The 20,410-nt window shown below is 39.7% G+C and overlaps 2 protein-coding genes across 4 annotated transcripts; both read right to left on the bottom strand.

Moving 5' to 3' along the window:
- Nucleotides 1-579: 579 nt before the first annotated feature.
- Nucleotides 580-10,755, bottom strand: inpp5l (inositol polyphosphate-5-phosphatase L). 3 transcript variants are annotated; one of them, XM_049762960.2, is made up of 16 exons: nucleotides 10,105-10,755; nucleotides 8,756-8,797; nucleotides 8,367-8,467; nucleotides 7,966-8,053; nucleotides 4,980-5,043; nucleotides 4,473-4,576; nucleotides 4,223-4,275; nucleotides 3,428-3,547; nucleotides 3,074-3,158; nucleotides 2,911-3,003; nucleotides 2,758-2,832; nucleotides 2,444-2,517; nucleotides 2,271-2,382; nucleotides 1,940-2,008; nucleotides 1,783-1,850; nucleotides 580-1,283 (listed from the first exon to the last, which is right to left on the bottom strand). In XM_049762960.2, the coding sequence occupies exons 1-15, from the start codon at nucleotides 10,162-10,164 to the stop codon at nucleotides 1,809-1,811; spliced, it is 1,182 nt and encodes a 393-aa protein (XP_049618917.1). In that variant the 5' UTR covers nucleotides 10,165-10,755; the 3' UTR covers nucleotides 580-1,283; nucleotides 1,783-1,808. The 3 variants fall into 3 exon arrangements, with proteins under 3 accessions (XP_049618917.1, XP_049618916.1, XP_049618915.1); XM_049762959.2 differs by having other exon boundaries at nucleotides 580-1,267; nucleotides 10,105-10,754; XM_049762958.2 differs by having other exon boundaries at nucleotides 580-1,265; nucleotides 1,780-1,850; nucleotides 10,105-10,753.
- A 663-nt stretch (nucleotides 10,756-11,418) lies between these two features.
- On the bottom strand, nucleotides 11,419-20,202 carry gpat4 (glycerol-3-phosphate acyltransferase 4). The gene is made up of 13 exons (XM_049762957.1): nucleotides 20,084-20,202; nucleotides 18,924-19,460; nucleotides 17,578-17,647; nucleotides 17,210-17,510; nucleotides 15,915-15,989; nucleotides 15,646-15,735; nucleotides 13,774-13,867; nucleotides 13,566-13,681; nucleotides 13,408-13,463; nucleotides 13,071-13,156; nucleotides 12,853-12,981; nucleotides 12,681-12,760; nucleotides 11,419-12,533 (listed from the first exon to the last, which is right to left on the bottom strand). Exons 2-13 carry the CDS (start codon nucleotides 19,089-19,091, stop codon nucleotides 12,425-12,427), a joined length of 1,374 nt encoding a protein of 457 aa, XP_049618914.1. The 5' UTR covers nucleotides 19,092-19,460; nucleotides 20,084-20,202; the 3' UTR covers nucleotides 11,419-12,424.
- Between the last annotated feature and the right edge of the window lie 208 nt (nucleotides 20,203-20,410).

The raw sequence follows: 20,410 nt of genomic DNA, 5'->3' as shown, positions 1-20,410 counted from the left end.
AAATAGTCTTCTGTGATTCCACATAAGTCGCAATGCTGTATGGAGGAGAAATTTCCAGAAAACATAAATTTCAAACGTCATAAACTAAATTTATGGGCATGTATGTAGTACACCCACATAAACATAATGAATTGTTTTTTTGAATTATTCATTGTTGAAAGTTTGCAGCTAATTGTACCTTAAACACATACAAGCATCCACACACACAATAATTACAATACAATAATAATGACATTAACTAAGAAAAAAGAACCCTTGTTGGACATTTGTCATCTTCTGCGTGACTGTGAAGGCTGCTGAACCAGACCCAAAACCTATTTATAGAATCCTTTGCAGATGTTTCAAGTAATTAAGTCATTAGGTTGCAACAAGACTGAAGTTTTTCCTAAAATAAAGCAAATCCATTCCTCTTTCTTTTGTAACTCCTTAAATACAAAGAGCAACATGCTAAGTGTTATGTGGAATAAAGCACTTAATATTTCAGGGTTCACAGTTTTTTCTCGCCCAAATGCAATCACTTAATGTAATTTTAGGTTCTATTTTCAGAGGGATGAAACATAAATTTGTGCATATGTCAAATGTAGTTACAGTGACTTTTTCTTTATTACACTTAAAGAAATTATGTTGTTATAAGAAATGCAACAGTATTGCAATGGCAGAGAAAGAAATTAAAGAAGAAAATTAAAAACACAGTTTCATTTTTCAACACACGTGTCTGAATTGTGAGCACTTAAAAGCACTTTTCACTTTTTTCTGTGAATTTTAAAAAATAATACTTGTTACATGCTTTCAACGAATTATACTACAGTACAGTGTCTCCCCCCATTCTACCCCTCCCAAAAACATACAGTACATAAAACATCTGCTGAAATTTTTTTGTGAAATGACAGCCACAGTAAAGAGAATAAAATCCGTAAATAGCTAGAAATATAAAAATCCAAAACAAAAACACATTTACAGTTGAAACAAAAATACGTTAACTGTTAAAAATGGTATTGTTATTGAATTCTAAAATAGAGTTCTGAACACATGATAGCAAAGTGGTCTGACTAATAATAATGTTTCGAGGTGCAGTGGTGAAGTCCAACTGGGGAGAGTCTGTCAATAATCACTTATGCTTAAAAAATGTGAGAATGTCACCTGAAGGTCTTGAGCTTGGAAGATCAGGGCCAACAGGCATTTCCTTCAACTGAATCAAGGTCTTCATTTCATTTATTTTCCACTTTCGGTATTGTGCCAGTTTCCAGAGGAGAATGTTGTTATTGACCTTTACAGACACACACCCACACAACAAAAATAGATTGTCTGTGAGAACGTCCTTAATGAGTTTATGGCAATTAAATGTTGGACACTTGTCCCGGTTTATCCTGTCTAAGCGAACAAAATGGTCTAGACTGTTAAATGCCTCATTAAAAAGCCTTTCATCCTAAATAGGGTTAATTTGAAGAAAACAAAACAAAATCATGGCCATAAAAATGCCAATATTTTGTCGGGTACGATGTATATCTCCCTAGTCGGCCATATAGTGGGAAATGTGAGCCACTGTGTTGTGGGTCCAGATTGACAGCGGAGAGGATGTAAAAGACATCAGTGAAAGGTGCTGATGGCACATGGACACAAAGGAGAGCTGCTGTCCCGCTGCTACTTCATCTTAGTTCATACGGCAACACTGCGGGCCCCGTCTAGCTAATGTCTCTCTGGGGATCACAACAAGATTGCTAAGCGCTCCCCTCCCCGTTCCCTAGACATGCCACAACCGGTACAAGATGGACACACACTCACTGGTTTACCACAGAGATGATCCTTGGTCAATGCTCATTTGCCTTCAGTGCGAAGAATAAGAACACAGGCTGTTGAAGAGACAAAATGAAATGTTCATCTGCATGTAAATTGATGCTTGGTTGTTGACGGCGGCATCCTTGTTTCGATCAACTGTTACCTTATGATCCCCCATGCAAACATCAGGGCCCACGGTGTCATAAATAACGCTCCTCTCACCATCAGTGCCCTGAGAAGACCACATGAGTATCATTAATAATGCCACTTGGTACTTCAAACCAGCAGTGAACTGAGCTTAATGAGTTCATTTGCTTGAACTAACCTAGTTGAACTAATTTCATTCAACCTTTAATGCCTGACCAGACTTACTGGATTTAATTGACTTATTATTTTTTAGTTGACAATTTGTTCAAACTTTTGTCGAGCTCACGCTGACCCGACAAAACACAATTGCATAGATATTGAAAGAAGCGCAGCAAGTGGTGACTTACACTGCGGATAAACTGTTGTGCAGTGTGTGACATCAGAATCCGATCGCACCATGCAGGACAGCGAGTGTTCATGTACTGGGTTGGTTTAGTGTACTCTTCACTGTAGGGGTAGCTGGAAGAATGAGAAGGGTGTCAAACAATAGCTTTGGTTCAAAAACAAAAGGGAATCTCACCTGGGTGGAAACTGGATTTCCTCTTCTCTAACAACATCGTGGAAGGCTGTGACTTCTTTGTCATATTGTAGCAGCTGGAAAGAAGACAGAGGACAATATGCATTAAATGTCCTCACTCTTGTCTCATTTTAAATAGGTCATTGAGAAAGTTTTTTTTTTGTCCTATTTTTATATATACTAGTTAAAGCATCAAATGGTTTTAGGTTACGCTACAAGCCAATTAAAAAATTACTTCCTGGCTGTTATAGGATTTACTGGATTACATCTTATGTGGTCTAAAATGTTACAGCACAAAGTGTAGATGATGAGCTCACCGCTTTGCCATTGTCTTCTCTGAACACCGCCTGATACAGGTAGGCAAAGAGCTTGTCCTCGATCAGTAGAAGCACCTGCCGATGAGAAAAGAACATGAGTTGCATCGTAAAGAGAATTGTCGGTGAAGGCCATAGCTTTCAGGTTTTGCCCACCTGGCGATCAGCTTTCTCCTCACAAATGATTTTCTCCACTTCATTACTGCTGTCCTTCTTTACGGTCTGGACTTCAGCCGAGGTAGACAGATGCTGCTCAAATGAACACACAGTAATTTTGGTGAATTAGCAATGACCATACAGCAGCAACGTTTGAGCATACCTGGACTAGACTTAGAGTGTCCAAACGGAAATTAAAATCTCCAAACAGGAAAAAAGGCATCGGCGTGTGGCAGTTGTCTGATATCCTGGGGGGAAAAAAAACAGGCTTGTATAGATGCAAAATTTCAAGGTTGTTGGGGAAACTTTTTGCAGTTTTGTAATGAATTAAAAATGTTAAATATTTTTTTTTTCAATTACACTATCAATAATGACCATTAAAACTAAGACTGTGGCCACTTGCAGCAACAACACATTTCAATTTTACAAACATAAAATGTTCATTCAATTGTGACCAAGGAGTATGTGCTGTTGGCTGTTGGTCAGGAATGTGTTTTGATGCAGCGCCAGCTCGAACCTGTTGATGACGTGTCTGAGTGCATTTTTGCGGTTGGCAGAGTAAATAGAAGGACTGGAGTTGCAGGCAATGAGGTTGGAGGCATCATGGAACAGGTGGATGTTGACTAGGTCCAGCCCTCTGGACGCAGTAACATGGCATGAAGAAGAAAAACAGCAAAGACTGTCAGAAAAAGATTGTGTAACTTTTGACACAAGGTAGAACACCAGTCTAATGCAATTTTGGTAAACGTGATCAAGCTGCAGACGAACATGCAGACACCCGTGCGCTGTGGACTTGTGTAACAGGTTTTTTTAAAATAAATATGACAACAAAACAATTCATTACATGCATTATTATGGTTATTTTGCCATGCCCAGCGCAAATCCCCCTTTTTTAAGTATGCCATCTTGCCTGTGAAATTACCAACACAGCCTCAGTGCAGATTTAAAATGTGCCGAATCAGACTTGCTCCGGTCTTGAAAAGAGAGGCTATGTGTTTTGCACAAATCCAAGTAGGAAAGGATCTTGCTCACCTATGATCCCAAATAAAATAAGCAGTAGAAATTGGATGTTTATGGTAAACTGATTATGTAACCCAATTTTCCAGTGAGGTAGCTATAAGGTAATATTAGACTGTTCAATATGGTACAGTGCTGCAATAATAAACATAGTAGATATTTTTTTAAATGAATAGCGCTCTAAGATCAAAACTGATCATGATCTCCCACTGGACTTAAGATGCACGTAATGTTGTGGCTGGCAAGTGTATATGTGTATAAACCGGATCAGCTGGGATTAGTGTGATGTACGTACCGGTCATGGATGAGCCAGCGGGTCCTCATGAAGCCCTTCCTGGACCACTTGAACTACAAGAGAGAAAAATTAGCAAGAGTCGGTAAACGGCAGCCAAACAGATAATTATTGATCCTTTGACATAATTTATCTCATCTCCCTGTCAGAGGCGGCAGACAGCCCCCTCTATTCTCAGTGGACTCATTTGTCCAAACGTCTCCCTTTGGGCCAAACATGACTCCCACCCCAACAAATACACACAAACACTCACATCAGGCCAGAAAGTCTTTGGGAATTTTTCTTTTTCCACAGTAGTGACCCCATCCAGAGAACCCACACACTTCTCCAGTTCCGGCACTGCTTTAAAGTCCTTAACTGTGAGGGGCAAAGACGAAGAGCAAGGGACAGGCGGTTGTCATATAAAAGAGTGAGGAAACATGCAAGCAGCAATCAATAAACTGGTGTTAACCTCATCAGTGCGGCATACGTGATGAGGGGGATCCATAAAGGAGCCATTAGACTGCGTTTGGTGAGTGACTATCAGTTTGGACCAAACAGCAAGTGGCAGCTCCATGATGTTTATGGTTCTTCCATAAGCTTTTTGGAGGAGCTTTTTCATGCCTTAACGTGACTGGACTATGCAGGTGGAAAATGATGCCTTTGAAAATTCCACCACTTTGAAAATGTGCAAAGAGGTGCGGGCATCAGCTATTAAAAGCTCTTTTTTTTTTTTTTTTGCTAAAGAATTTTGCTAAATCACAATCAAGATTGTTTTTACCACTGAAGTCATACTGGCGGATGTTCTTCAATGACTTGTGGATGAAGTACATGCTGCCCAATGCCTACATGCAAAAGAACAAGACAAGAAAGACAGAAATTCAAAATAAGCAATAACAAATTAGGATTTACGCTAACAAAAACAGACTTTTAAAACCAATGCAGCATAATTAGATGAGGGCAATTTAATAAGTCATAGTCCTTAGCATGCAAATGTGGTAATTTTTGGATTTCTCTGCTTCTCTTGCAAATCATACAAGTGGAGCTGGCGCTTGGATGAACATCCAAGTAACTGTTCATATTTCTATCCACATTTACAACTACTATTTCATTCATGCAACCTGACGAAAGGACAGATTGGCTTCAACTGTAGATTTTGACATTGGTGCCAGTATACCATTGGAACACACCCTCACCTTGACGTACAATATTCATGTGTTCAATATTATTTCTGCGCATAATTTCATGTGATGTGGGCTACTTATATTTGCAGTCATGGGTGATACCAGTGCAATATAATAACAAAATAAACAAAAATACTTTAGATTATCATAGTCATATGTAGTGCTTTGGTGACAGTAATTAGGATTAGATGCTGTAGCTATTCGTTTAATGCATACCTAAAAACTAAAATTACTCTAAAGAGAAGTTACATCTTTTATTTTGGACCAAGTATTGGCATATGTTAAAAAGGTGGTAAGTTGTACACATTTGGCAATAATGAACCTGAGCAAGGTGACATATCGGCTGTTTCAATTCAGCAATGCTTGGCCCTCCGTGCGTGGCTTTTTTTTTACAAACTGCAAAAGCATTAACCCACAAACAAAAGGCAATGTGGCGACAAAAACAGGAGAAATCATCCCAAGCTGACAGCCGAGCAGACGAACTGAGATGTTTTTTTTGCCATTGTGTGAGACTCGCACAATGACTGATACTGTAAGATTGTTTGTTACACTGCCAAAGACACCCACAACTTAATACAACTAGCCCCCCACCCTTAGAGTGCACTTCAGGACCTAATCATCCCTAACATGCTCTGACAATTTTTAATGTACTAACTGCCTGCTCCACTGATCTGATTAATCATGTCCCGTGAGATCAATAAAGACAGAAGATTAAAACAATTTAAAAGGTATTAAGCAGTGAGCCTGCTGCTGTCTGCCAACGTTGCTCGGAGGGACTGGCGGCAAAAGAAAAATCAGCCATTGCTCAGGGGGGCTCAGGGCGTGACGGACCACTGTGCAAGACCCCCCCCACCCCTCCCAGAAGACATCATCACTCTTCTGTGCCAAAGTCATTCTCATTTGACAAAACAGAGGTGTCTCTGTGCTTTGCGTCAGTGAGCAGCAATTAGGGAGCAACTTGTCCAAACTCACGGCTGGAGCGTGGACAGGAAGAGGGTTGTTAAGAAAAACTATACGTACACCAAAACATTTGCGTCATACATTTCCTTCAATGTGAGACGTATCATCATATTAATCATGTTGCGCAATAAGGTCGAAATTCAGCCTAGTTGAGTTTTAATAGTGCAAGAAAAGTGCACACATTTTGCTCCATATACTCTGGCCATCGCCTATGTTCATCAATCAGGTGTGTGCACAGTTTAATAAAAAAATATTGACTTACAAGTGATTTTTTATCAAAACACCATTTGTACTGAAAATGCATGCAAGTCTGGCCCATTTACTTTTGCTGCCCGTCTGAAAGGAGAACGCTCCCCTCCCACACCACCGCACACACACACACCCTACACCCCAAACTCTCTCTTCTTTTTCTCGGCCGTGTAACTGATGATCTGCAGCCAACAGAAAACAAATTGAAAATCAATACAGGTGGCACGGACCTAATGAAAATGAGGCTACACAGCGTGGAGGAGCTGGGGGTGCAAGATCTCTCTCAGGGCGAAGAGTGGAAGGTGCAAACACCGGAGTGCTGGGGGAAACTTAGTCCCAACTGCCACCCTGGCCCCACACACTTTATTTATTGTAAACAAATAGGCTGGGATCAATAGTTTTAATCTGGACTTAAATGTATTGACTTCGCCCTGTCACCCGCACACCTGGCCATTGACTTTTTTATTTTGACTTATGGTGCCTCAGCCAACAAACATGGCCACTGACCCCTGCTGTCAGATTTTGGCCAAAGGGAGGAGTATAGGTTAATAGTTTAAGAAAGGTGGTTGCACTTTCAATTAAGTGCACTTGTAAAGTTCGAGCGATGTTCTCTTCAAATAGTTAAATAAATATAACGTTTAGAGCAAAGAACTGCTTTCATGATAGATCAGGGTTGATCAGAGTTTGCAGGTTCCAGCCTGCTTTGAGAATCTTAAAGAACCAAATAAACCTAAAGAACACACATTGATTGACCAACTTTAGGTTGAATGTCAGGGCCACGGTGGTATGACTCAAGCATGTTTTCTGCCTCTGCAAACATTGAGCAATCAGCGTTGGGGATCTCCAAGGGCCCACATCACACTGTCGATGTTGTGGACTGCCCTCGGGCTCATCTTGCCTGTGTCAAAAGCAACTTAGACATTCCACAATGCCGAAACTGTCAGCACGTGATTAGTGCGTTGCATTTTGAGGGAATGAGCAGAGTCACTTTTGATTGATCACTCCCGCCGCAGTGCAGACCTCCCTATCTCATAATCATCCTTATAGCATCAGTTATGTTTAATTCCCATTTATCAAAGAATCATGGGAGGGAGAGTGGGGGACCGTACGAAGTACTCCGGTCTTCGAGGGCCGGTGTCCTGCATGTTTTCTATGTCTTCCTGATTCAAATTAATTTGAATGTATATGCCCTAATTTTTCAAAAACTAGCATCTACACACTTGATACTAACCAGTAAACTGCCAGTTTAGGTGATCATAACATGGCATGATAGTATATACATAATGCACTTCATTTTTATACCAAGGATGAGGGCTCTATCTAGAGGACAACTCTGAGAACTACATCAATGTTACAACTTTCACACGTTCTCACCGTGAAACGCTCTTCTGCTTGAAACTGGTTGTCCACATAAATGCAGCGCCTGTCAAAGTCTTTTAGTTCTTCACTGGATTCAATGCTCCTGAAAATTAAGACTAATTATTAGCAAAAGTGCTGAACTGCAGCTTGTTTGTCCAGCAAAGAAGCTGGAAAGACAACATTTTTTTAAATTAATTTGCTACAAATCTTCAAAAAAATATTTTTTAGCATTGCTTGCTGCTTGGGAAAGGTATCCATGTAATTTTATTTACACTTATTTTTTTTAGTTATTTAGGAAGTTTAACTGTTTGAGGATGGAAAAACATTTGAAGTTGCTGCCCTTTTTGGAGCAAGACAATGACTCCTTTTCTGTGATCAAAACAAACACAAACAGACAGATAGCTCATTTTTCCTACCAAAAGAATTCTTCAGCGTGGCCCATGTTGACCATGTACTCTTTCCCCCCGACCTCCTGAAAGTGCAGGGCGATGAACTGTGGCCGGTACGTGCGGATGGTCTATTACACAGAGAGCAAAAAGCCACAGCAGTACATTACATAAGAATCAGAGACGATGACAGTCACATTTGTTTGCTGCAAGAGGAAGGGCATTTTCCACTTTGTGTCAGTCAAGTGGAAAGTTTTGCTCACTTAGTTTGCATACCAGTCAAGCCATGTGTTCATTTCTTATCAATGGATCAGAACCGTATCCGTTTTCCACACTACATGACGCAGTCATGTATGTTCAGTGTGTGCCATATGGAATGAGGCGAACAGTCATAAAGAGGCGGGGATATGCATACTTACCTTGTATAATTCCTGTAGCCATTCATTTTGTAATTCACTCACCTAGAACATGAGATGCAATGCATAATTAGAGTCAGTTAGTTCGAGCCAATATATTAATGACACCATATAGCTTGACACCACAAGCAAAATAATAAACGTACATAGATTGAGAACTATCTCAACGGTGTCAATCAAACCTGAAAATTATTAAATTAAAGGAAAAATGTTTGATGCAGCTCATGTGTGGGATAACATTATCGTGTGCAAGTTTTCATTTGGTGTGGAGCTTAATGGCATTATATTGAGACCTGCTTTATCTTATATTTTGCCCCTCTATCATAGCTAAATTAGGTGCCCAAAATAATAATAAAAACACATCTTAGTTTGATGGAGTGCAGGTACCTGCAGGCTCAAATTCAGTCTACATTTTTATCATCACTTTAGATTATTCTTTGGAAACTTTGAAAATCACTGCCATAAATTCTTGAGGAAATGCTTTCAAATTTGAGCTTCTTAAAGTTGTGATTCTCATTTTTGCTGACTTTAGGAGGAAGACTCGTTATTATGATGATGAGATATCTCATTTAACAACAAAACCATCAAACAGAGCCAATATCCTAAAATCTCGACGAATATTTGGGAGTGTTTGTTTATATGAATAGAGGTGGAAGGTATTTGACCAGAAAAGCTCAAAGCTCTCAGTAAAGATAATCTTATGTTTACATATCCCCACAAAGGGATCTAAGATCTTTCCACTGAAGCTCAATCTGGCAACCGGAAACGTGAAACATGGCCTGAGCCAAATTTCCATGAGTGCAGAGAATAACTTGACCTCACCTAGAACTCTTTCAGTTAAACCAGAACTAAAAGCAAATATGATAATATAGAAGGAATGTTGAAACTTGTTTTCAAATGTGCTCAAACAAAAATATACGGTAAAACATTTTTATCCAGAAACATAAAGAATCTCACTTATTCATAATGATAAAGGAATTAGGACACTTGTCTAAACCGCAGAAGGAAGTGAAAAATACTTTGATTGATAGTGTGTGAGAAATATTACTCAAATATTTCATGCAGTTGATAAATATTGTCCCGCTGCAAGTGATTAACTATATCAAATGGAACATCATTCAAAATAACGTAATGTGACGTAAGAGTAAAAACACCTTGGATGGGCGTAAACCGCTACGTATAGGTGTGCGCGTGACAATAAAATCGTGACGTATCTACGAGATGGCGCCCATTCGAAGTACAGTAATACCACTTGGCGCAGTTCTACGTAACATTGCCAATAATGCCCATAAACAATATTTAGTTGTTTTGTGTAGTTTCAGTTGTGCATTGACAACAACCTGGGTACTTACATTGTCAAAGAGTGACCCCACGTTTGCGGTGACAAGAAGCACCTCAGTGTGTGTCTCCATGGTCCACTCACATCCAACACAGACGCGCGCGCGCACACTTGACAATCTTCTTCACGATCAGACCTATAAGCGACTTCCACAGCAGCTTACAAAGGCTTATTGTGAGAACAGTGTAGTTAGCTCTTAAAATAAACTAGCATTGCAGTAAAAAGGTCCTGTGCCGCTTTCTCGTCCAACTTGTTTGCTGTCAGCGGGCTGTGCTCTCCGGTTGTCAAATGCAGCAGAGGCGCTCATTGTCATCTCGAGCGTAGCCGGAGCCCCTAAAATATTCGATATTCTTCTTGCGTGAATCACCAAGTACCTTAAAGTAAGCGGACTAAGCCAAAGCTGTTGAAGTCAGCCTATTCGGATACACTACTAACAGCAAGATCAAGTCGCGTTGCGTTGACGAACACTGGCGCTCCGCCTATTCCTGCGCAGACGGTCTTGAAGTCGTCTTCGCGTCACTAAGGCAAATATGAACACAACACACCGAACTACGTGAACTTGTCGACAACTTGTAGTCTTACCTTGACCTGGCTTATTACAATGGCACAAAAATATATAGTATTGAACCACGTCTTCAGTTTACCGAGTATTTTAGAAAATTACTGAAGAACTTGAACGCACCATTCGTGCGACCACAAACGCACCGATGTCCTGGAAAAAAAAAAAAAAAGCAGGAAGTAGGCATCTTTCACTAAAAAGATTTGAATTGCGCCTTCTTGTCTTTCTTAATAACTAGTTTATCTACCCAGGTTCCTACATCGCATATCTGCGAAACAATGTACCTCTCCCAGGTTAAACAATTTTAACGAATTTTCTAAGTTTTAATGATTTGACTGCAAAGCACAGATTCAGGTCAAGTCTGCAAAACAGTAAACTTAGTATTCAGACCAAACGGTAAAGGTTTCAATAGCTGAGAAACGCTTGGCTTAGTGCATGAATCTGTGCAGTTTCAGATTCAACAAGCACATCATGGTTTCCATAGCACTGTTGGAGAGCTGTTCAACCACGACCATTTCTATCACCATTTTAGCCTTCTCCAAGCAGAGTGCACTTTATTCTCCACTTGTGGAATACAAATGAATTACATTGTTAATCGCCGACCTGAAAAGAAGTGCTCTGGCAAATGTGTTGGGAATAGTCCCAGGTTTTTAGATGTGAATTCTGCAATACAGTGGACCTGTGCAACCCTCATTGGTAAAAGTCTAATTTGAAAAATTCTTACATTATAAATTATGCATTGCAAGTAAACTTACAGTCAGATCCAAATAGTTGACATTCTCAAAGGTTTATTTTGATAAACACGTTAGGTGCAATCTAAATGCGGAGTTCTTGTTGGTTGACTCCAGCCAGACAGAGACCAGACTACAGCTACCCTTCCTCTTCTTTAAGAGTTTGCCAAATAGGACAAAGATCACAAAAGGAGGGGAAATTAAAACAATAGCCTCTGGATTTCAGTTAAAATAAATTAAACAGGCATGTTGCTGCTGCAACAAATTGGTAGCCAAAGGAGTCTGTTAGAGGGGTAATTATTATTAGCCTCTTCCCATTCCAGGGGTGTTGTAATGGTTTAAACCTGCATGATTACCTGTTCGCCATGGGCGTTGATTGTAAGCATCACAAGTATGTTCTTACACTTGCCAACTTTAGATGGAAAATGGTGCCATATTTCCACTTCACAATGCGAGCATTTACACATTCCATGGAAAAAGAACCGGCAACAAGAGTTCAGTAACATCAGCTACTGCTGTTATAACAACAGGTTGATATAAGTCTTCATGTAAAACACAAAGCTTTAGAATACAAGATTCTTTCTCTTGGAAAAAGCTCATAAAAATAGTCTTAAATGTAACAAAGTCTGGCATCGTGTCAGACACAAGCCAGTCATGCAAAAATCTCAAAACAGTGTCTTAAAAAAAATCTATAACTCTGTTATATACCCAGGTAAAACCAGGGTTAAATTACAACCTGACAGAAACAAAAATATGTTAAAATAAACTGTGAAAAAACTGAAAGTTAATGACAGATATATCAAGTTTTTCCTCAACCACAAGGAAGACATGACTCTAGCTCAGAGCACTTCTACTTTTGCATTCTAATGCAGGCGAGGCTTGTTTCATGTATCTCCAACGGACCTGATACAACGCTGCCAACAGCAGACGTTTGTGTGAGGCAGAGAAAAGTCGAGGAACCCCATTCTCAAGCGGGAGCACAGCTGACATCATTTGCAGTCAGCGCTGAGGGTTTTGAGCCGATCCACCTCCTCGCAAGTCTTTCAGGAGCGACTGCGATCCTCTTGGGTACCCACCAGCATTTTACTATAAAGCTTCTGCTGCTCTTCTTTAAAAGTATCTTTGACCTTGTCTCGCTTTAGCCCTCCATCCCTGCGAAGAAAGATTCATTCGTCACTGTCACTTTTGCTGGGTGTGTCATTCTCCCATTCAATACGTGTGACCTTATTGGAAATAAGTTCCTTTTTTTAACAGTGAACGTGGATTGTATCCGGTTTACACATGTTGAGCTTGTCTTACCACAAAAGGTCCACTAGTCCTCCTTGTCTGGCGATGGCCGCTTTTACCCGATTGGCAAACTGTACAGCGTCTTCCCCTTCCTATGGAAAATGTGGATGCAAAAATGTGAGCTAAAAAAATAATAATAATTATATCTGCATGACTTTATAGTGCAGCAAAGTCAGAGTGATACCTTTCTGGACATAGGAGGGAGGTACCACACACTACAGACAATAGCCCAGCTGCTCATCATACGTAACAGGTAGTTGACCATTCCAAACTTGCTGCTATTCCAGAATGCATCTCCAAATCTGGGATCATACTGAACAGGATACAAACGACCGAATGACATTGTCAACACATGGTTGAAATTATTGTAAGGACGTATACTAAGACAAACATTTCTCAGACCTTGATAGCGACTGGGTACACTGTGCCGCCAATTTCAAAACTTCCTTTTTTAAACATCATAACGGATGTGTTGTTAATGCATGTACCTAAAAAACAAAAACACACACAAAAAAAGATATTTTATTAAAAACACAACACTTGTGCTTTAAAGCAGTGTTTCCCAATCACTGAGAGATATTCAGCTGTGCCATGGGAAATTGTCCAATATTAACACTGAGCATATTTTTGTTGGTGGTGTGCCTTAAGATTTCTTCCAATAAAAAGGTATGCCATGGATGAAAAAGGTTGGGAAACACTGCTATAAAGAAACTCAACCCAATACAATACTCTAACTCACCTTCTGGGAATATGAGAATGGGAAGTTTAGATTTATCTTGTGCATGGTCACTCAGCCTGTATTGCAGAGAAAACAATATGTCTTTTTTTTCAAAGGATTCTTCATCAATTATGATAATAGTCACTATAAAGGTGTGGACAAAAAAGTAGCAGTTCTACCTGTTGGCCACTAGATGTCTGTCTTTGACCTCTGAGCGTTCAAACCAAATGTGTGGGCAGGCCTTCACCATAGATCGTTGGATAAGTCCCATCAAGCCGCCATGAATTTGGCCCACCTGACACACACATGCAACGTTAGACTTGCAATGGGATCCACATTTGAGAAATTTGTAAAGACAAGTAGTGCAGAAAAAGAGTGAACACTTACCATTGCATAGCAGCCATCACTGGCCAGAATTATGACATCAATGGGCGATGTGTGGTTGGCGACGCAGATTCCTCCATTTTTGGGTTTATTCTCACTTCAAATAGAAAAAAAATAGATAAAGTGAGGACTTGCTAACATACATTAAGAACCATCTATTCAAATCCCATGTGCTTGAAAGTCATGATGACGCAGTTACACATCAACTCCATTTCTTTTATACCAAAAATAAAAGGTCATTTCTTTCTAAAGGGCACCAAAGTAAATCATGTTGACGTTGTAAATTATTTGACATGCACGTACCAAGTGTTCATGCCAGAGATTGAGTTACAAAAGGGCATCACTGACTGGTGTATTTTTATCACCCTGCCATAGAGAATGTTACTGATATCTCAGGCTACAAAAGCCGTGTCATTGGCTGCTTACTTTCCGCTGTACAAATACATTGCACAATATGCAAATAAACACCACCACCTTTGAATTTTCGACAGCATAGCACTGTTCTCTCTGTTTCTATCACATAGCCATAAAGTACGCACTTCAAATGGGAAACAATAACCTTAAGAATGTCTCCCAATCACTGTGTCGTGAGACATCATCAGGTGTGCAGGGGTAAAAACAGGGAATGACTGTTTGTCAAATTTGTAAAATACTAACGTTTGCTGAATTGTCAGAGTCAGCATCTGGCTACATGGCTCAAATCTGGTGTGATTTTTAAATGGTTAATAGAAGAGACATTACTATTGAGGAGTTTGTGTCCTGTCTAACCCAATAACAATGTAAAATGTAATCAAATGTAAAAAGCACCAAGTCTGAGCCTCTGGCAACCTCCCCTTCACAACCACTTTCATTTTCTGACTGAGTTCTAACCCACTCGTGTCTCCTCACTTTAGAGGAAAGCCATCTGGCATTATGTAATCTTGAGTAGACCGGAGTAGATTAGGTATGAGGAGAAATAGGTATGGGAATGTTCACGTGCAAGAGCCAATGTGCCATTTCCTTTCCTTCCCACCCCTAATTCATTTTGCAGAAATTGTAATGACATCTGTTTTTCTTATCACTAGGCTAGATTGGAGAGTAAATGAACATTATTTTAGAAGTTAGCACAAAGAGACGATTTCAAAACTCACAGATGTTTGCCAAAGTTTCAAATTAAAAAGGAATAAAGTAACAAAACCATATGGCCATACAGGTTAAGCAATTAACTACTAATACAAGTAACGAAAACGACTCCTACAAAGAACTTTTATACAATTTGCAAAATTATTGTGATCAAGTGTGTCTTTAGACAACTGCATGTACTATATAGACACAAGTCGCTTATATATATAATGTGTAAACTTCAACTCAATACTAAAAGTGATCAAATAGAACACACATAATTAGCTTGTGCGCCTCTTTATGGCTACAGCTGTTATTATCAAGGATGGATTTAGTTTTCCTTTTGTGTACTTTCCTCTAACTTCCCTACTGATAAGACCGTAATAAGCAAATGAGGGTCTGTTAAGACATCACTGTTTAGTGCAATAAAAATGTGATGACTACAATAACACTGGCAATAAACAAGTCTGCAATATGACTGCAGCCACTTCAAGAGCTGTACTACACTACAATAAAGGGTTAGGAGATAAAATCTCTTATCTTTTTACAAAACAATTAGATTTTGAACATGTTCCCTTTTCTCCCTCATAAAAAGACCAAATGTCAATAACTTACTGTGCTTACTGTTTTGTATGGGTTCTCTTTTGTCAATATATGCATGTTAACACAGTCCTTAAGAACTGAAAATGTTAACATAGCTAAATGAACTGTCACACCGCTGGCTTCATTGCTCCATAATGTTTTCATTATTTGACCCTTAACGCTTCTCCTTACCTGTCGTGGAATGTTATGATGGCAGTAAGAGCTCTGACACATATTCTGTTGCACATAAGGTGGGCCTTTTCACTTAGGATGCTTTTTATCCTGCAAAAAACAGCACATTGGAGTCATTTTCCACAAAGTTGTGCGTTTGTTTTGGCTTAATCTATTCAGCTTGATAAAATATGACAGCACGGTAGTCAAAGAATTCAGTTAAAATGTGAAAATATCAGTCGAATCGTGTAAAAAAAAAAAAATACACAAGATACAGATATGGAAGTTACCTTCCATTGGGCAATAAGCCGATAAGAGAAGTGAGGAATACCAGGAGGCCAACACCAGTGAAGGCAAGGGTTACCCTGAAACAAATAGGGCAGATCAATTCCTGTTATTGACATTATTTGTTTAAAACCAGGACAGGGGCATCAGACAAATTGAGTGACCATTTAGAATAAACCCATCAAGAGGACACACTTGGACAAATTTAACGAAACAAGTGGTAAGACACAGGCTTGTATGTGTGTGGGGGTGAAAAAACAACCCCAAAAAAATGATGTGCGTCGGTGTTCGTGTGGCCTATTATGCCTCCCCCACCATGTGTGCAAGCCAGGCTCAGCGGTGACTCACAATTTGTGACACATCAAGTGTCCCTCGAAATTTTATGCACAATCATGAAGTCGTCACGATTCACACATCTTTAAAGTATGTTACTACACTTCTTTAATCTGCCAAAAGAGAAATGCTATTAGTCAAGGCACAAATCTGAACGTGGCCACACTAGTTTGGCTTCACAATCCAATATGGACACTAAAACCTTTGCCTTGAAACATCAGCCTTCTGCCTACATATAGCAGTCATTTCAATAAACTTCATTTATAACATTTTTTTTTTCCCTCCAGTAGTCTCCATTCTACTTGGCAGCAAAGCCTGAATCGTCATTTTCATAATACGCAAGAGGAAATGAAACCATATTTTTTTCTTTGCGAAAGAGAAGTTGTCAATGTTTTTACCGCAACACACAATGCCTGTACAGAAACTGATCTTTATAGCTGATGTTTACTGTGGAACAGAAGTGGGAGTGAAAACAAAGTGCCGTGAGATGCTACTAGGAGCATTCCAGCGTGAAAGAAACGAAGCTAAACAACATTGACCTGACACGAGGAGAACAGACTCATTAATTGCGGGACTTGTACAGATAACCACCAACCCGTCAAAGCTTTACTCCTGATAAAGTCCAGTTAAGAAGTAAATAAACTCTCCCCCCGGCATGACACAAGACAGAATACAGTAACGTATTGCATTGGTAAGACTGCTCATACCGCCAGGAGCTCTAAAGTTTGAGCAAAAACGATAATCAAAATGTTAGTTTTGTACTTTATTACAGTCTTTAGGTGTGAATTGTTAAATGCTGCTTCCCAAACAAGCAGTTGCTACTAGTGCACTACAATCAGTTTATGTAAATTGATTTCAAGATACTCCGGTGGTCGTCTTGACAATGAAGATTTGAATTAGGATTATGATATTACATTGTTTCCAGCTAAGATTAAACAAATATTTGAATTATTTGTACAGTTCATACCTGAGAGGTAAAAGGATTCCGTAGCGGATCAGCAAGCCCAGTCCCCACAGCACAGTTAGCCTCAGGCTGATGTAGTGAAAGTTGTAGTTGCTGCGTGTCAGCAGATTCCAAGACTCCAACTCCTCCGCCGAGAACCGCTTGGTCACCTCGTCGTCCATGATGCTCTCCACTCCTCTTCGAGCAAAATAGAAGATGTCCGACATCTCAAACTCGGGCGCTGAGTCCAGGTCTTTGTTGCTGCCGCTGCGTCGAATCTCCTTAATTTCTTCTTCCAAGGAAGTGGGGTGCTTTGCAATAATGGCTGGGGCCATCCAGGGGAGGGTACATAATATTAGTACAGAATGAAATCCAAGAATAGTTCACCTTACCATTTGAGTAGGGTTTATACAAGGGATGATTGTTTTCCTTGGCTCCTCTCTCCATCCTCAGTGTAGCCCACTACAAAAATAACAACAGGTGAGTACAGAAGAGCTGACATATTTATTAAATGTATGTATACCACATCTTATTCAGAATGAAAGTTACTGTACAGTCAAACCACAGAATGGAGGTTACCGTACAGTCAAACCACATTACATAACTTTTTTTCATTTTTCAAGTCCACTTCAATGCAGAGGCCTTCCTTTAAGCAACGAAAAAAAGGAGGTACTTCAACTGCGACGAAAAGTACATTATGTTCTCTTAAGCGTGAGCCAAAAAAGCTTTAGGGAAGAATTGGGCTTGGAGGCATGTCACCAGCCCAAGCAATTACATTTGAATGCAAAACTTAAGTCATGAGTCATCTTAGTGGCGCAATTGTGAGAAAGTTAAGTGAGCGTATTGTCAAGAAAACATGTTCAAAACAATTAGCAAATAAAGAATGCTTGGAATTACAGATGCTTTGACAGCCATCCGGTGCATTTAAAAAGTTTGTTCATGAAGTAAAAGTCAAATCCCACTGGACAATTACTTGAAATCAAGGTCACAATTTCCACAGACACGCTATTAGAGGAATCACTTGTCATACTTGAACAAATCAAGAAGTCATGACTTGGTTTATGACACCTTGTGTCCTTTTGACAGTTTCCACATTTCCCATGTTTGCTAAAGGGATTTGGAGAACAAGATATCGCAACAATTTCCATTGGCTCGCTTAGTTTGGTCAGTTTTCCTCCAGAATTGACCTTTTAATTTAAAAGAATTTAGAATCTTAACTAAGTGATCGTGATAAAAATAAACAAATGTGTGTTATGGTGTAGTATTTAGTCCCATTATGGAGGAAGGCAACTTTTTGGTGTATTTAAAGCTGCTGGAGGTTTGACAGACTCTAGTTAGGGACAAGCTACAACCTCACATGTTACATAACGGCAGGGTGCACAGTTAATCCATAACCACCACTGAAAGCAATGAACCTTGGCTGCATGCTTCATAATAGTGCAAATGCACAATTATCAGGAAAAATATGCCTAGTGATTGAATTTCTAAGTCATAGTTACAAAACTAGTGGTGATGAAACATTAATTCAGTATCCCCCTCCAAAAAGAGCTTCCTGCTTGCTCTTTATTAGATGTCTGTCAGGCATCTTCAAATAGAGAATAGCTTTTCTTTATACTTTATCTCCTCTATTTTAGTTTATATTACAATGCTACTAAAAACTTGGCACTTCAAATTTAGGTTTGGCTTTTGTTACAAAGTCCTTATTTTGTGAGTACAACATTTAAGTGGCGTTGCTTACCTCAAAGACTTTCAACAATGATTTCATGTAGAGGCGTCTGATGCCAAAGGACACCCCGAAGATAGCGGGCACGATGATGAAGACGAGCAGCAGTGTGAACCACACAGTGAGGGAGATACCCAGGAGGATACACACCAAACTGTCAAAGGGGTTAAAAAACAGCTCCATTTTCAAGACAGCTGAGCGGCGAGGTCTTCTGGATCGGCCCGAGTCAGATGGGTCGAGTACAAGTCTCAATCTCTACGCCTTGGCCTCAACTGGCCCCTTATCTGGCGTCAACATAAGGTCTTCATAAAGACAACTATAGGATGGAGCGCTCTCTCACTGCACAGAGTGGATGATCATCTTAACAGTTTCATCTCGGGCAACATCAAAAACCAAAAAGGTCCATCTGTATTTCTGACTGGATGTAATATCCAAATGTCCTCGTGGTTATAGCAAGAGTCCCATTGGGAGGATGTAAACAAAAAACAGCTGGACTCAGCAGGTAAATCGCCTGTGGTGAGGATCTGCTCTACTCCTTCGTGGGAAGTTGGCCTGGAAAGAATTAAAAAGTTGATCATCACAATATCTCACTTACAATACTCATTTGAATGATTCAATTACTACTTTGCATCTTCGACGTGTTGTGATCAGTCGATTTTCGAGGTTTAACAAACGCTGTGTACATTCGGTTGCTTGAGTCGTTTTGTATTTGATGTTTTTAGCAATCTTTCATTTTAACTAGACTTATCAAGCTTTGAGGAGTTTATATCTTATCAGAGGGCCCCTTCTCCTCTATTGATGATTCAGCGGGACGGCTAACGACAAGCACAGGCACAGCTAGCTTCTTCACGAAAAGGCACTTGGCTAACATTTTATTTTACATGACCATTTCTACTAGTATCGACGTAATAATTGTTTTTTACCGCTAGCATGTGTTGCTCGAGAGCCTAAGATGCCTTAGCCATCACCACTATGATTAAAAGTGAGCTTTATTGGGTCTGATCCCAGGCGTGCTCCAGCTTTTGAGGTTAGCTTTTGCCATCGGCCGCGACTAAGGTTGGACTTCTGAGCCAAGCTTTTGTTGTCAGCGTGCATTGTGTGAACGTTTATGGGGAGCGCGTCCAAAAATTATCAAAACGCACGTAAAAGAGAGAACTAATAGATGATAGACCCACCTTGGTTAGCGGCACCAGTCCATCTTTTGTCTTTATCCCGACAGACTGATGCCAAACAACGTGAGCAGAGAGGGTCCACTAGTAGGAGTGGAGCTACAGCGACCTTACTTGTTTAAAACTGGCTACTACAGGTGCCATGTGAATTCCAGAATTTTAAATTGTTTTCACTTTTAAAAATAGATATTGTTAGCAATTTTTATTAGTTTTTAAAATAATATTTTTAAATATTTGATTTCAATTTTTCATTTTTAAATATTTGAACAGTTTTTATTGGTCTGTTTTGAAAACTAGTTATTCATCAAATTGTTGTTTAGCCTATACTATATG

This window comes from Syngnathus scovelli, chromosome 3 (assembly GCF_024217435.2).
Source record: "Syngnathus scovelli strain Florida chromosome 3, RoL_Ssco_1.2, whole genome shotgun sequence".
NCBI lineage: Eukaryota > Metazoa > Chordata > Actinopteri > Syngnathiformes > Syngnathidae > Syngnathus > Syngnathus scovelli.
Note: the sequence above shows the minus strand (reverse complement) of the source record. Positions and strands in the feature narration are given on the sequence as shown.

Coding starts and splice junctions, on each gene's coding strand:
- inpp5l (XM_049762960.2), bottom strand. CDS start 10,164: ATGGAGACACACACTGAGGTGCTTCTTGTCACCGCAAACGTGGGGTCA. Junction 5,044..7,965: donor AAGCAGAAGAGCGTTTCACG/GTGAGAACGTGT, acceptor TTTTGCATGTAG/GCATTGGGCAGCATGTACTT. Junction 2,383..2,443: donor GAAATCCAGTTTCCACCCAG/GTGAGATTCCCT, acceptor TCATTCTTCCAG/CTACCCCTACAGTGAAGAGT.
- gpat4 (XM_049762957.1), bottom strand. CDS start 19,091: ATGGAGCTGTTTTTTAACCCCTTTGACAGTTTGGTGTGTATCCTCCTG. Junction 17,648..18,923: donor CATTGTTGAAAGTCTTTGAG/GTAAGCAACGCC, acceptor TTATTTTTGTAG/TGGGCTACACTGAGGATGGA. Junction 12,982..13,070: donor TGTACCCAGTCGCTATCAAG/GTCTGAGAAATG, acceptor TATCCTGTTCAG/TATGATCCCAGATTTGGAGA.